General features: G+C 42.3%; 1 protein-coding gene across 1 annotated transcript; it reads right to left on the minus strand.

Moving 5' to 3' along the window:
- Positions 1 to 6,826: 6,826 nt before the first annotated feature.
- On the minus strand, positions 6,827 to 7,532 carry LOC114628775 (60S ribosomal protein L13). The gene has a single exon (XM_028776718.1). It carries the CDS (start codon positions 7,511 to 7,513, stop codon positions 6,878 to 6,880), a length of 636 nt encoding a protein of 211 aa, XP_028632551.1. The 5' UTR covers positions 7,514 to 7,532; the 3' UTR covers positions 6,827 to 6,877.
- Positions 7,533 to 14,552: the final 7,020 nt, after the last annotated feature.

Here is a 14,552-nt window from a genome sequence, read left to right on the forward strand (position 1 = left end):
GCTCTCCTCTAAGGAGACTCAGTTTTCCCTCATAGGTCTCACACTGCTCTGTGAAATCACCCTCCTCCCAACTGGAGGACAAATTCCTCTTCCACTCAACCCCCCGTCCCATCTCATCCTCAGCTCCTGTCCTTCTCTGACTGGGTTTCCCTTGTACAAGGGTTCAGATATGTTCTAAGGACCAAGGAACATTTGTTCTGGCAAAAGTCTGACATCTATATAAAACGAATATGGAAAGCATAAGTGAAAAATTTACACACACACACACACACACACACACACACACACACACACACACCCCTCCTGTTCTCTCTATAAGAAGAAAGATTTTAAAAAGTTTATTTTGACTAGTCTGGTGTTTATGATTTGGAGCTCTCAAAATAGAAGAGACTAGAATATCTAGAAGGATGAAGGGCACTGGGCGGGGGGAGGTTGGAAGGTACAGGAAAAATAAGGTCCTGTACCCAGTGAGGTGACAGTTCACAAGAGCCCAGTTCATGTTCTATGAAGAACAAGGAACTTGAAGGAGAAAATGATAAGAAGGAAATGCTAACCTGACATAAGTCTGAGCTTATTCATTGAAATGTCACAATGTGTTGGAAATATGTTAATTGAAAAGGGAAATTAGAAAAATAAAAGCCACAAATTCAAGCCCCCATTCTGCATTTCAAGATAGATGTCACTCTGCTGACACAGAAGCCAGGGTAGTCCTGATCCTGAGAAGTTGAAGGTATACTGGAGAGCTCCCCTCGTACTTCCTAGTAGGCCTGGGTTAGGGTTCAGACATCCTCTGATGAAGCTGAGCATAACTTCATGGCTCTGGTTGTTGCAGTAGCACAGATAACCACGAGGTGGCAGAGCTGCCCCTCTATTTTAGGGCACTTGTCATTACTTGCTGGAAAAAGGAGCATCCTGATAAAAAAGAACCCTCAGATTCCTTCTGTAAGGATGAGAGGGTATAATCAAGAAAAAGAGATGATATTCATGAAAAGCATACTTTAAAAGTACAAACCAGTGATTTAAAAAGATACTCTTAAAAACTCGTGCTTCCTGTAGATTGGGGCCACTAGAGAACATAACATTTAAACCGGGTGACTGGGTGTTTTAATTTGTAATGTCCCAGATTTGCTGTGTTTTCCCTGTGGCAGTCTGGGGCCTCTTCAGACCTCTGCTTTGCCTCTGGAACAAGGGATGTGGAAGAACATGGCCAGCTATGACCTTTGGGGTTCTTCATGTGGCAGGAAGAAAGGCCTTGTGCTTCCAATGGATCCTGATGGGATTCAGTCCAGGAAGTATGTTTACCGTCTGTGTTCTCAGTGAGCTCTTTGCTTATTCTTATTGTCTAGGCTGTTGTCCTGGGTCCCCTCTGCATTTGAAGTTACTGTTTTGTTTTTTCTTCACTGTAACACTACTCTCTTCTTCTGTTGCAGTTATGTTTTTGTTTTCTTCTCCATTCTCCTGACTTGAAACCACAGGATGGTGATGAGGACCTCAACTCTCTAGAATCCTGCAATCATGGGAAACATGCCTTATTCTCTTTGGCATCCTCTTCCTGCAGGTTGGTGCTCTTGCCTTCTAAGCAGATCTGAGAGCCAGGTAAAGGCATCAGTAATCACACTGCTGGCCTTTGATTTCCAGGTGGCTATGCCATTCCCTCTCTGAAAGCCCCTTGGAGAGCAGAGCATGTCCCTGGACTATGCCAGCCAGGGCGAGCCTATACAACTCAAGGTGGGATAGCTTTGAGGATCAGCATTTTCACTTTTGCATTTTCTGATTTTGCTGAAAACAATGGAATTCATAGAAGTCTCAGATACTGGATGGCCACAGAGCCTATTTCCTAGGCTCATGGGAATCAATTCTCATACCCTCAGATGGACTACAGAGTTAAAATATGTAAATATTAAGTAAATATTAAGATATTTAATATCAAATATTAAAATATGTAACTACGTGTTAGCACTTAGAAGGCAGAGTGGTAGGGGAATGTGCAGCATGATATTTATGTGTGGAGATTTTAGAAGAGGATACTAGTGAGATATGAGGTGGATAACGGTGATATTCAGGACAAAGGAGAAATTGAATCATCAAGAGTCCCTTTCCTGCTCCTGTGAGCACGGGATCCGCCTCCATGAGACTTGATATCTCTCTCAGTCTTTACTTGTGTTAAATCCGTGCATGTGGAACCTTGGGGGCTTCCACACCTGTTCTGCATATAATCACAGGATACCCTCTTGTGTGATCTGCACTGACAGTATCCCTGTGAGGAAGGGCAATGTCAGTATGTAATCCCTTTGAGATTGTGCTGGCATAGGGATAGTGTGAGCCTTTAGATAGATCTTTGTCCTTTAGATTCCTTTGTACACAGGAATAGTTAGTTGCCTTTCCTACCCAGGGAAGCCAAGGATTGCTTTTAAATCTTATTTACCTTTCCTATAAATTGGTTCATAGTTTAGTGAACTTTCAGTGATGAACTTTCAGTCTTAGCCACAGTTTTACTGCTATGAGAGGACACCATGACTAAGGCAACTCTTATAAAAGACAGCATTTAATTGAGGGATTACTTTTAGTTTCTCCATCGTGGGGAGCATAGTGGCAGCCAAGTGTGGTGCTGGAGAAGTAGCTTAGAGCTGCATCCTGATCCATAGACTGAGGGAGAGACTCTGGGCTTGGCATGGGCTTTTGAAACCCAGCCCCATTGATATACTCCCTCCAACAAAGCCACACCTCCTAATCCTTTTAATCATTTCAAATAGTACCACTTCCTGGTGAGTAAGCATTCAAATATACAAGCCTGTGGAGCCTATGTGGGGCCTGCTTATACAAACCGCTACATCAAACTGTGGCAAGTACCACCTGTTGTCTTGGTCCTTTATCCTTGGCACACACTAATTCTTTTGTGAGTCATATTTTTAGTTCTTTGTGTTATTGCTCTGCAAACTACATACAAACCTCCCATGATGGTAGGTAGCCTATTCAATAGTGTGGCAGACCATTTTCCAGTCAGAGAAGTAAGGAGTGTGGGTAGTAAGAAGAGCGTGGTGTCTCTACTGGGTGTTCTGGACTTTGGAGCGGCTTATGGGCTGGCAGATACACAGGGATGATTGTACTGTCTTGGTAACAACAGACACAGGTATTGTAGAGCTGCAAGCAGCTTTTGTGTTCAAGGATTGCCTTGAGTTTTCATTTAATTAATTTAGGAATGGGTGTGGTTAGGTTTGGAAAGTAGTAGCTAGGGTCATTCATATATCTTAAAGGAATCAGTAGAATTCTGATCACAGAAGGATCACAGCACACTGGGGAGTAGTAGAACTAAATTTTAAATCTTATGCATGATTGTGTATTCTTCTGAAGAAAGTAGGTAGGGGTAACTGCCAAAAAAAAAAATGAATATCGATACGTGCAATGGAACAATTTGGTTCTCTGCATTTGTACTGGTTAGGGATAATGGGGGAACAGAAAAGAATCATGGATGTAGAATGGACATTAGGTCCTTCTTGGGGGGCAGATTTCCAGCAGGCAGAGACAGAAAACAGTGTGGTAGCTCAGCACAGCAGAGTTGAGCTCAGGGATCCAACTGCCTCTTCAACTTACTGTTGAACTTGGAATCATATATTTGGTCACAGGCCTTCTTGCCTGAGATATCTTTTGCCCATGGGGGGGGGGCAAGAGTACCTTTTCACAACTAAATAACACTAATGGTAGGAATAACTTCTCATAGCTTCTCCCAGTCTGTCCTTAGGATGCAGTGTGCCAGCCCAAGGCTCATAATCTCATTAATTTGGAAATAGTAGGTGTGGGCAGAGTGCTCCATGTAAGCAATTACACAGTTTTATGACATGCAATTAATAGATATATTTGACAAACATTTACTTAGCACCATAGTCAGGTCAGATCACCCAGGCTTAGTGAGTACAGAAAAGCCCAGGCTAGTGCAGGGACATACTGGATGCTGACCTCTTCATTATTCATAAATCCATTCCAGAAGGAAACAAAAATCCATGGGTGAGCCTCACCCTGCCCCAGGAAAGGGTGGGGCACAGGCTTTCTCTAGGCTGGTTTCTTAGTGTCTTTCTCAAACTCTGTTCTTGACAGTAGAGTGCTTATCTCAGAGAAACACTGGACCCCCAGAGGAACCTTGACAGTATTTCATAACCAGAGAAGAAATGCTGACAGCATCCCTGCTGCAAACCCACACAGGCAATCTTGGCCAGCTGCGCCTTTTACTGAACCACAGAGCAGTGCAGACAGAGTCATTAGGAAATTACAGGCTGAGGATTAGCTGAGAAAAGTCAGGAAATTGAATGAAGTCAGTGTAAGGGCAGCAGGAGGCATTTTTCAAGTTGTCTTCTCAGATAGACCTTTGAAGTATAGCCAGTGATTGTATACCAAAGAAACCTTATGTGGATCATGACCACACAACTGAGGAGGACAGAACTTTCTAGATATGGCCCCTTTCCAGCTTCATCTCTACTGTCTGTTTGTGATAGGCTCAGAGTCCAGGGGGATGGATCCAGCCAATCTGCTGTTGGGGGTTAGTCTGTTGTTATATATACAAATGATAAATCCTGAACCCCAAGATCTGGTAGCCATCGAGAGTAGTGAATCCTCAAGTTTGTTGTGCAATCCTTGCTCCCCAATTTAAAGCAATTGGTTAATAAAAAGCTAGAGCCTGTGATTGGGAAGTAGAGAGAGAAAGACAGGACCTGACAATCGAGTGAGGGGTCTTGAGAGAGACCATGGAGGGGAGGTTGATAGGGGAAGGAGAAGAAAAAGAAGATGGAAAGGGCAGGTGGTTTCTGTTAGATAGGATGGAAAAGTAGCACATGGCTGAGAGAAGTGCATCTGGAGAACAGACTGGTGGAACAAAAGCAGTCTGGGTAAGACTAAAAGAGCAAGTAACAGGGCCATATGGTTTGGATATAGGTGAGAATAGCACAGAACCGGCCCAATGTAGGCTTGCAGCTTGTAAATGAAATACCAGTTTTTTTCTGTCTTTAATATGGACCATCCAGAATAAATATTTCATCAAAAATCTTCGGTAGGTAAAAATGATCAACTAGATTTCTTAGACATGCAGGCTCCAGTATGCACGTCTACCCAAAACGTCACTACAGAGGTGTTGATGGTGGATGACGCCTTACCCTAGTGCTTGGAATGGATGAGCAGGCTCCAAACTCCACTTTACCTGATGCTGGAGACTATGTCAGGGCACAGCACTGCCGCAGCAGCATGAGTCACTTGCCACTTGCCACAGGACGCATGTCTAACCTTGTCTGCCCTTCCTTGTTTGGGCAGCTGGACTCTATTTTGCCACCTCTGACAGTGACAAATATGTTTTGTGGGAACTGGGGAGTATATCAAAATGAGATAGACAGCTTTGAGCACATGCTTCCCCAGCCTTGTCCAGGGCCTTCATTAATATCTCTGTCCAACATTGGAAGCTCATGCTCCAGGGGCCTGAGCATACTTGACCTTAGTCTGCTGATCTGTATATTTAATGTTCTGTCTTATATGGCCATGGACCAACCTCTTCCACTTACCACAGTCACTTCTCTCTTAGGATGTGTCAAATCTCCAGCCCCACGCTGCCCATATGAGTAAACCTGACGCCCATTCAATTTCCATGGCTTTGCAGGAAGCCTCAGACAAGCTTTGAAGACCCGTGTTGGGGAAGGGGTACCAAGCACTCCTATCCCGTATTAGCTTCCTACTTCAGGCACTTGAGGGAGATTTGGGAATGCTGGACCTGCCAATCACCCTAGGAAACAATTCTCTGGGGAAGGTATCTTTATCAAGGAGAAATTTTATCCTTGTGATTCAATTTTGGTGGGTCATATGTGTCAATACTATTTTCTGTTTCTTTAGTTTCCCCAGTTTTTAGATTATAAGTTTTCAAAGTATTCCCTAAAGATCCTCTAGATTCTACTGGCGAATGTTGCAATATCCTGTTCATCATCTGTGCATTTGTTAACTTGGGTCTTTTTTCTTTTTTTCTTTAGTGTGCCTACGGACTTACCAATTTTGTTTGCCTTTTCAAAGAACCAATTCCTTGCTTCATTGGTTCTTTTTAATTATATTTTTCTTCTCCAGTTTTATTCATTTGTGTCCTGATCTTTGTTATTTATTTCTGTTTCTGCTTTTAGGTTTGGGTTGTTTTTATTTTTGTAAGACTCTGAGGTGCATCATTAAGTTATTTGAGATCTCTCTGATAATTTTAAAGACATGGTGTTATGTATTTAACAATGACCCTGAATTTACTATGCAGGCTAATCAAATTTAAGCTACTTGAACTCCTGATCTTCCTGCCTTTGTTTCCTCATTGCTGGGATGACAGGACTATCAACATACTTTTAAAAAATGACATGGGTGGTATAATGGATGGAAAAATATGAGACCTGTAGGCTTCCCTCACTTCCCTTGCCCTTAGTTAACCTCCAAACGTCCTTTATGTGCAGGTGTTTTACTCTCCAGATGTTATCTCCAGGAAGGCACATTTGAGCTTGGAGTTTCCTGAGTCCTCTAATGACTAGTGAATGAAGTCTCTTGTATACAAAGTGGGAACGATATAAGATACCTTAGGCTAAATTTAACAGCTAAGGAACTGTGCCATGCTGCTTAGAAAGGGGTTTTGTGATTACATAATTCACATGTGTGTGTACATGTGTGTTGTGTATGTGTGTGATGTGTTGTATGCCTGCTTCAATAAGGCTGAAAGGAAGAAAGAAGGCTGCCACAAAAGGGTTTTTTGCTTTTCTGAATCCTTACTAGCAGTGAAGTAACCTGCTAGGAAGAAGACAGAACCTCTAGAACATATATGAATAAGATATTTTTTTTTTTTTGCTTTATGGAAAATTTATTGCAGCTCTCTAACCATAGATTACTTTTTCTTCTCAACATCCTGCTCCGCAGCCTCCTTCGCCCTCTTTGCCCGGATGCCAAAGAGCCGGGCGTTGGCACGGGCCATGCGGAGACTGGCAAACGCCTTGAAGTTCTTCTCTTCTTCCGTGATGACTCTGGCCTTTTCCTTTTTGAACACATTGCGGATGGGCATCACGGGTCCTGTCAGCTGGGTGGCCAGTTTAAGTTCTTCAGCGGAACTGTCTCCCTTCTTCGGAGCCGAAGGCTTCCTGGGGAAAAGTATGAGCTTGGAGCGGTACTCCTTGAGGCGCTGCACGTTGGCCTGCAGTGACTCCGTGGATTTGTTTCGCCTCCTTGGGTCCACAGAGATGCCGATGGTGCGAGCCATTTTCTTGTGGATACCAGCCACCCGGAGTTCCTCCAGGCTGAAGCCCCTGCCAGCCCGGACCTTGGTGTGGTATCGAACCGTAGGGCACCTCACGATCGGCCTGATGGGACCGGACGCGGGACGAGGGGCAATGCGGCGCGCTTTCGCCTGCCGGGCCTTGCGTCTGCGGATCTTGCGAGCCGGCTGGTTGAACCACGTGTCTACTCGCTGCTGCCAGTCCTTGTGGAAGTGGGGCTTCAGGATCATGCCATTCCGGCTGGGCGCCATGGCTGCCTCCCAGACAGGAGAACGGCCGAGAGGAAAGGATGAATAAGATATTTATTGTAGAAATTGGATCACAACTCTGTGCAGAACAAGAAGCCCCTCTTGGCTTCTATAAGCTGTAAGTTAGAGATGTAGCTCAGAGTCCAAAGGCTTGGACATTGGGAACAGGCATGCAACAAAGCAGAAGACAGTGTCTGCTCATCTTGAGTAGAAAGAACAGGTTCTTCTCTCCAACGTTTGGTTCATTCAGGCTTTCAGCGTACTGAATGATGTCTACGCATACTGGAGAAAGCATTTTGCTTTCTTTAGTTCATCATTAGGATCCTCATCTCTTCTGAAGACAATCTCATGGCCACACCAAGAAATAATAAGTTGTCAGTTGCCTGGGTATTCCATAGCTCAGTCAGCATCTGTCATAGAGGATGACATTAGGACCAGGAGATTAGGAGGATGAGAGTCAAGATCATGATGCTGACTTTCCTTAGGAAACCAGAGGGGTCTAGAAGTCTAGCAGAGCGCAGAAGTCATGATCCTAAAAATGATTAGGTCTTAAACTCTGCCCCCCCAAGTCCTGCTGTTCTGAGTTGCTGCTGACTTGCAGGCATACAGCATCCACACCAGCCTCCACCACTTTGCTGAGGTTGCAATTGCTTTACTGCTCTCAGCCTAGATGAATTCTGCATGGACTGCTGAGCAGTGTGATTGGGGTTGCACTGATATGAACATTCCTTCCAGCCTGCCAATGTGAGCTGAACAGATTCCAATTCTGTTAAGGAAACTGGAGATAATTTGGAGTTCTATTGAATTGAGTCCTTTTCAGAAGCGAAGAACATTTAAGTAGATTATGATTTGATATTCCTGGCCATTTGCTGTTAGATAGTGGAAGGACTGGAGGTATTGAGTAGTTGAGTTGCTTCATAGCATGGAAAAATGGCTTGTTTCCGGCTCATCTGAAGTTCTATCGCTTTTGTCAAATGATTAAGCAAAGCATCAATGAGCCACTGGCATATGTTCAAGGCAACAACACCCATATATGAATGTATTACACCCCAGGTACTGGGTTGTCTTCTCAGGATATAAAGCCGCAGGAGGCAGGAACAGTAGGGTGCTCCTCATCTTGTGCATTATAACAATAAGCAAGACACCTGGAACTGTGGGACCACTGACTAGAGGGCGATCAGTACTTTGAGAAGGTGCTTGGTATTAAGGAATGCTGTAGAGAGGTTACTGCTGACCAAAGGCAGACCAGGTGGGGCCTGTGATGGAGGAACCAGTGACTTGAAGGAGCACAGGTAGGGAGACTCCAGGAGTGTTGTCTACTGCAGGGAGATGGGGGATGGGGAGAGAAAGTGTTTTAGAATGACATTGATAACAGTGGGAGGTGGAAAGGCACAGGTTGTTCTTATCATGTAAGGACCAGCAGTTATTCAGACAGTGCAGATAGAGCCTGCTGTGCCAGGGAAAAGGAAAGATGCTATGGAATGTTCTGGGTTGAATTGGAGGGAGAACGTGAGAGAAGAAGGGATGGAGCCAAAGGCTCAGAACACAAGAGCATCTCTCACAGAAATGGAAGATGGAGTCTGGTGAGAAAACTAACACATTTGTTTAAAAGAGAACTTCGCATTTTAGGGGACTTAAAAAACATTGCAAAACAGAGCTGAAAGCTCCTGGAAACTTGACCTCACTTTCCTAGTTGATAGCATCTTATATGGTTATAGATTGTGATCAAAGCCAAGGAAAGTGCATTGATGTGTCACATAAACCTGGGCTTTATTCAAATCACTCACCAAGGTGCTCAATGCTGAGTTGAAGTGTAACAGATGCAGAGGCAGCTCAGGCTCACAGATGCAGAAAGATACCATTGCTACTCTTCTCACCAAACGCTCTGTGCTTTGCCCTGTCTGCCTTTTGTTGGTGGATATTCTTTCCCATCTCCTCCAATGCCATTTTATTTAGTTATTTTCTTTGTACATTTTTCTGCTGCTAATAATGTAATTATACAGATTTGGTGGCTTATTAAGAGAATGAAACAGAAAGCCCATATCTTCTGATGGCATAATCCTGGAGAACCACACACAGAATCTGCAAGAGACCCCACATTGGGCTTCTATAGAAGATTTATTCTTTAGATAACTCATTAACCCCTTAACTGCATGGATGAGTTTAGGCATCCATCCACTTGTGAAGGTAAAGCTCCAATACCATTTAAAGGTCCCATCTCTTGATACAATACAGTGGGGGTGACATTACAGCATGAGTTTATGAGAGGAGAGACTATATTCAAATGATAGCATGAATCATGGACACTGCTTGAAGTCAGCATAAGTAATCCCAATTTAACCCTGCCTGGGCCTGCACCTTGCCTTTTCTATTTTAAATAGTCCCTAATGGCTGTGGAAGTCTTGTAGTGCCCTCTGATTTTTACCCACCCCCTACTGTTTCCTGTGGGTTCCCCTATGTCCTAATATCTTAAACTTTTTTTCCCCTTATGGCTTAAGCCCAATATTCTCTTAATGCTGCTAGTAGATGCTAGGGTTGATGAAATGACCTGCTGGTTCCCAGCCTCTGGATTCTCATTCCCATAGGCTCAGCCTCATTGCAGCTTTGGGGATAGGGAATCAATCACATCTCTCTTCCTCCAGCTTACACTTAGTAAGTCATACTTGTTTCCTGATAGCTCCTCTTCTATTCCACTTTACATGAGTTTGCCTTTTGCTTTCAGCCTGGAGAATAGCCCCTCCAACCCTTTTGGTGACCCAGTTAGCTTTTATGGTTATAAGTTTCATTCCCAATCTGCTATATCTGATGGGATTGACTCTTCCCCTTATATCCCCAAACCAAGCAAGTTTTGACTTTTCCAACCAAACATGCTTTACTTCTTCCTGTTTCACCTGTATCCACTAACAGTCCTTCCTGACTGCAAAAGCCTCCATGATTACCTCCATTTTCTATACATCCTACAGTCAGAGGTTGGGTAGGCAGGCTTTTGCCATTGTAAGTCAAATTATGTCATTTCTTTGCTTAAGGCAACAGGCACTTCATCCATTGCTGGTGGGAGTGCAAAATGGTACACAACATGATTCAGGGCAAGTGGGAACATCTATCAAAATGAAAAATGCACCTGCCCCTTGACTCAGCAGTGCCTTCCAGGAATTTGTCTTCTGCATGCATTTGCACACATTCAAAATGATATATGTGCAAGCTTATTCTCAGTGGCGTTGAAACAACTCAACCCCCCACACACACACCAAGAGAAAGTCAGATAAATAAGCTGTGGTGTAATAACAAACTAGAATACTGTGAACTAGTAAAAACACCAAAATAAAAACACCAAGATGCTCTCCAAATGTTGCTAGAAAAATACATATAGAATATATGGCCATGGAAAAGAAAGTGGAAAACAGCATTTTATACTCATACATTTTATAGAAAAGAAAATAAATGCTCTTGTTTGAGGGGGGTGGGTGGTCTGAGTAGACCAAAGCAAGGGAATGAGACTTGTTACGGTCGAACATGTTTTGATTTAATGTTGGGCCTTGTTGAGTGAATTTTTAAAATGTGTTTGCAAATGGATGACTTGCTGAGATTCAGTGAGAGAACCTTGTTACATGGCTACAGTTTCTCTCATCTCTTCTTCTTTTCCAGGCCCTGAGAACATCCCAGGTGTCCAGCCCATAGACATTTGCAGCTGACACACAGCTAAATTTTCTCTCCAAGGAACAAGGCTGAACTTTTCTAACCTGGATCTTTATAAATTTTTTTCTTAGTTTTCATTGTCAAAGGTGAAAATTTTGCTAGGATCTTTCTCAGTTTCTAAGCTTCAATCAGTTTTGCTTGATTTTCTGATATTTTCTCTCATATTATCCCATTCATTTTTCTTCTACATAAACCACAGTTCAGATACTATTTGTACATACTGGGTTTTGTGCTTACTCTGTTTCAGATACAAATTGCACCTTACAGGATTTCTCCCCATTTTCTCTGCCACTGTCTGTCATGTTGCCTATCTGCCTATAGATCTTTATCTTTACTTGGTGCCTGTTAGTTTTCATGTCCATATCTGTACACATATTTTTATCACTGCTTCTTTTTTCTATTTTTTCATACAACATATTTGGATTATGACTGTCCCTCCCCCAAGTTCTTCCAGTCCTTCCCTGCTTCCTCTTCTATCTGCATCCATCCCTTTCTGTCTCTCAAAAATAAAAATAAAATAAAAGATGAAGCAAAAACAAAAATTGGAATAGGACCAAACAAACAAACAGGAGGAACATGAGCCAAAGAAAAAGCACGAGAAGCATAGAGGCAGAGTCACACAGGAAGACCATCTTTGAGACCCAAGAACAAAACAAAATCCATTCTTTGTACTGACCTTGTATTAGCCAAAGAAACAGAAATGGTAGAACAAAAATGTACTACAAAAGGGGGTTTATAGATTGCCTTACATGATATGGGCTGAGTAGTTCAACAATGATTGCTGGTTATCTCTGTGCTGAAGAAGCTAAGAAATTCACTGCTCAGTTGACTGGCCTGCATGCTTCAGCAGTCCCAGTATAGTACTGAAGCCCCAGAGGATTTCTGGTGAGCCACTGATCTTCAGTACATTTGGTCTTTAATGATCAAAGAGACACATCTCAGGTGTTAGTGAAGGACAGCAACAGCAGAGACAGCAACTGAGTAGATGTATGTATCAGCAAGTAGCAAAGGTGGGCAGGTCAAAACAAGCTAAACTTTGCTCTCAGATGTCTTTATATCTGAGCCACTGTCAGAAGGTGCTACCCACTCTGAGTGAGTGATGACTTTCATCCTTCCTGAATCCTTCTAGTAACTCCCCTCAAAGGCTAACATGGGGCCATATCAAAATAGATGGTAAAGTCCTTTCAGAAATGCTTGACCTTTCACTAACCTGTATCTTATGTATAACAATGCTGCCTTATGACTCTTCACTACTAGTATAAACTCAACTGATACTATAATGTAAGACAAAAATAAAGGAAAGAAAAATATGGATATTTGACCAATGTGTGTGTTACCTGTGCATAAGCATTTCTTCACAAAATAAGAGAGAAACACTCCCGGCAGTTACAATTTTGGTACTGCAACTTGTCACATGAGCTGGTATTTATAAGTACAATTTTGCTACTACCGATTTCATGTTTCCTCTACCCTCAGCAAATATCTCAGGAAGTCTTAGATCTTCATCTGGAAGGGTGATACACACCATCATTCCTGAAGGGTATAGCCATTTATCATCCTATCTGCGTTAGGTTTTTGTAGTTTCCCATTGGCTTGAAGTACACATTCCTTCTACATTGCAGGCACTCTCCTTGCTTCCACTGTAGAAAACTTTTTCAGTCAATTTACAAGATTTATTTATTTATTTATTTATTTATTTATTCTTTCAAACCCTCATCAGCATTTTGTAGTTCTCAGCACATAAATCTCCCATGGGCTTTACTTTCTTCTTCTTTTTTTTTTTTTCAATGCTGAAATTTTTTGTTGTTGAAAAGATTCATCTATAAAATTTCACTGGAGAGGAAGTACTTGAAAAAAAACAGTGTCCCTCTGGAAATCTAGACAGCCAATCCTGCTCTGCCATTCTTAGCATGATGATTCAGAGACATTGGGAGCCCAAAGTAGCCAGGACGATATCTTAGCTTCAAGCTTAATGGAATGTTTGTTGTTTCTCTTGGTAGAAGCATTCTCCCATCTAGAACAAAGACTTCTGGGCTAGTGGAACATAAATCTGCAGGAATATAAAGCAAAAAATTTGCTCGTATGTTACTAGAAATAATGATGAGTGGTTGGTACTATTTTTATTTCCACCCCTTTGACCCTGGGATCTATAAATTTTGGATATATGTGTAATAGTACCATATATTGGACATCAAGAGCATATCCAGCCTTCCTTAGAACCATGCCCCAGCACTCCAAGCTTTTAGTTTGAACTTAACTGTATTTAAAAGCCCATTCTACTCAATTCTTTCATCAAACCAGCTGCTGCAGGAGCATGGAGAATACCATAAGACCTGCGAAATTCGTAAGGCCACTGCTACACAGCTTTATCTTAAGTGGATTCCCTGGTCAGAAGCAATGCTATAATATATTCCATAATAAGGCATTCTGTAAGTCCACAGATGGTAGTTTTAGAAGATTCATTAGGTTCAGGAAAAGCAGAAATATAACTGGAATAGACATCTATTCCAGTGAGGACAAAGTGCTCCCTTTTCCACAAGAGAAGTAGTCCAAGGTAGCCAACCAGCCACCAGGACACTGGCTGATTATCTCAAAGAATAGTATCTCATTGGGGGTTCAGTGATGGTTTCTACTGAAGACAAATTTTACATTCAGTAGTAGCTACAGCCAGATCAATCTCAGTGATTAGAAGCCCCTGGTGTTGAGCCTATGAATCACTTCCATCCCATCTATTATCATAACCTTTTAAGTGAGTCTACACGGCAATAACAAAATGGCCAGGAAAGGAGGATAATCATCCCTCAGACTGGCCATCCCATCTCTATGGCTGTTAAACTTTTCCTCTGATGAAGTCATCATTTGAGGAATAGTTACAGTCCTTTGCCCATTTGAAGAGATATAATTCATATCCTTTTCACGAATATCTTATCAGTTTTCCAATCATGTTTCTTTCATGTCCAAAACCATCTAGCCAAACCATTGGTTACAGTCCATGAATAAGTATGTAACCGCACATCTGTCAATTTATCTTCCTCAGCAAAATAAACAACATGTGCACTGCTTAAACTTTTGTCCACTCTGAAGATTTCTCTTTACCGCTGTCTTTCAGGGTTGTTCTAGAAAAAGTTTGTAATGCTTCAGGTATCCTGGTAATGCCTGTACATTATGTAGAGGTATTTGTAAAGTAGACTCTATTCTTCCTTCCTAAGTCTCAACCAATCATAGAGTATACCCTATGAGGCCATAGATACATACTGAGGGGCAGATAGCAGGAGTTATGACTTACAGATAATTTGGGAATTTTATATAACTCTTTCGTGCCTTTAGGACGTTCTGAGCCTGATAA

This window comes from Grammomys surdaster, unplaced genomic scaffold (genome assembly GCF_004785775.1).
Source record: "Grammomys surdaster isolate TR1022 unplaced genomic scaffold, NIH_TR_1.0 271, whole genome shotgun sequence".
Taxonomy (NCBI): Eukaryota; Metazoa; Chordata; class Mammalia; order Rodentia; family Muridae; genus Grammomys; species Grammomys surdaster.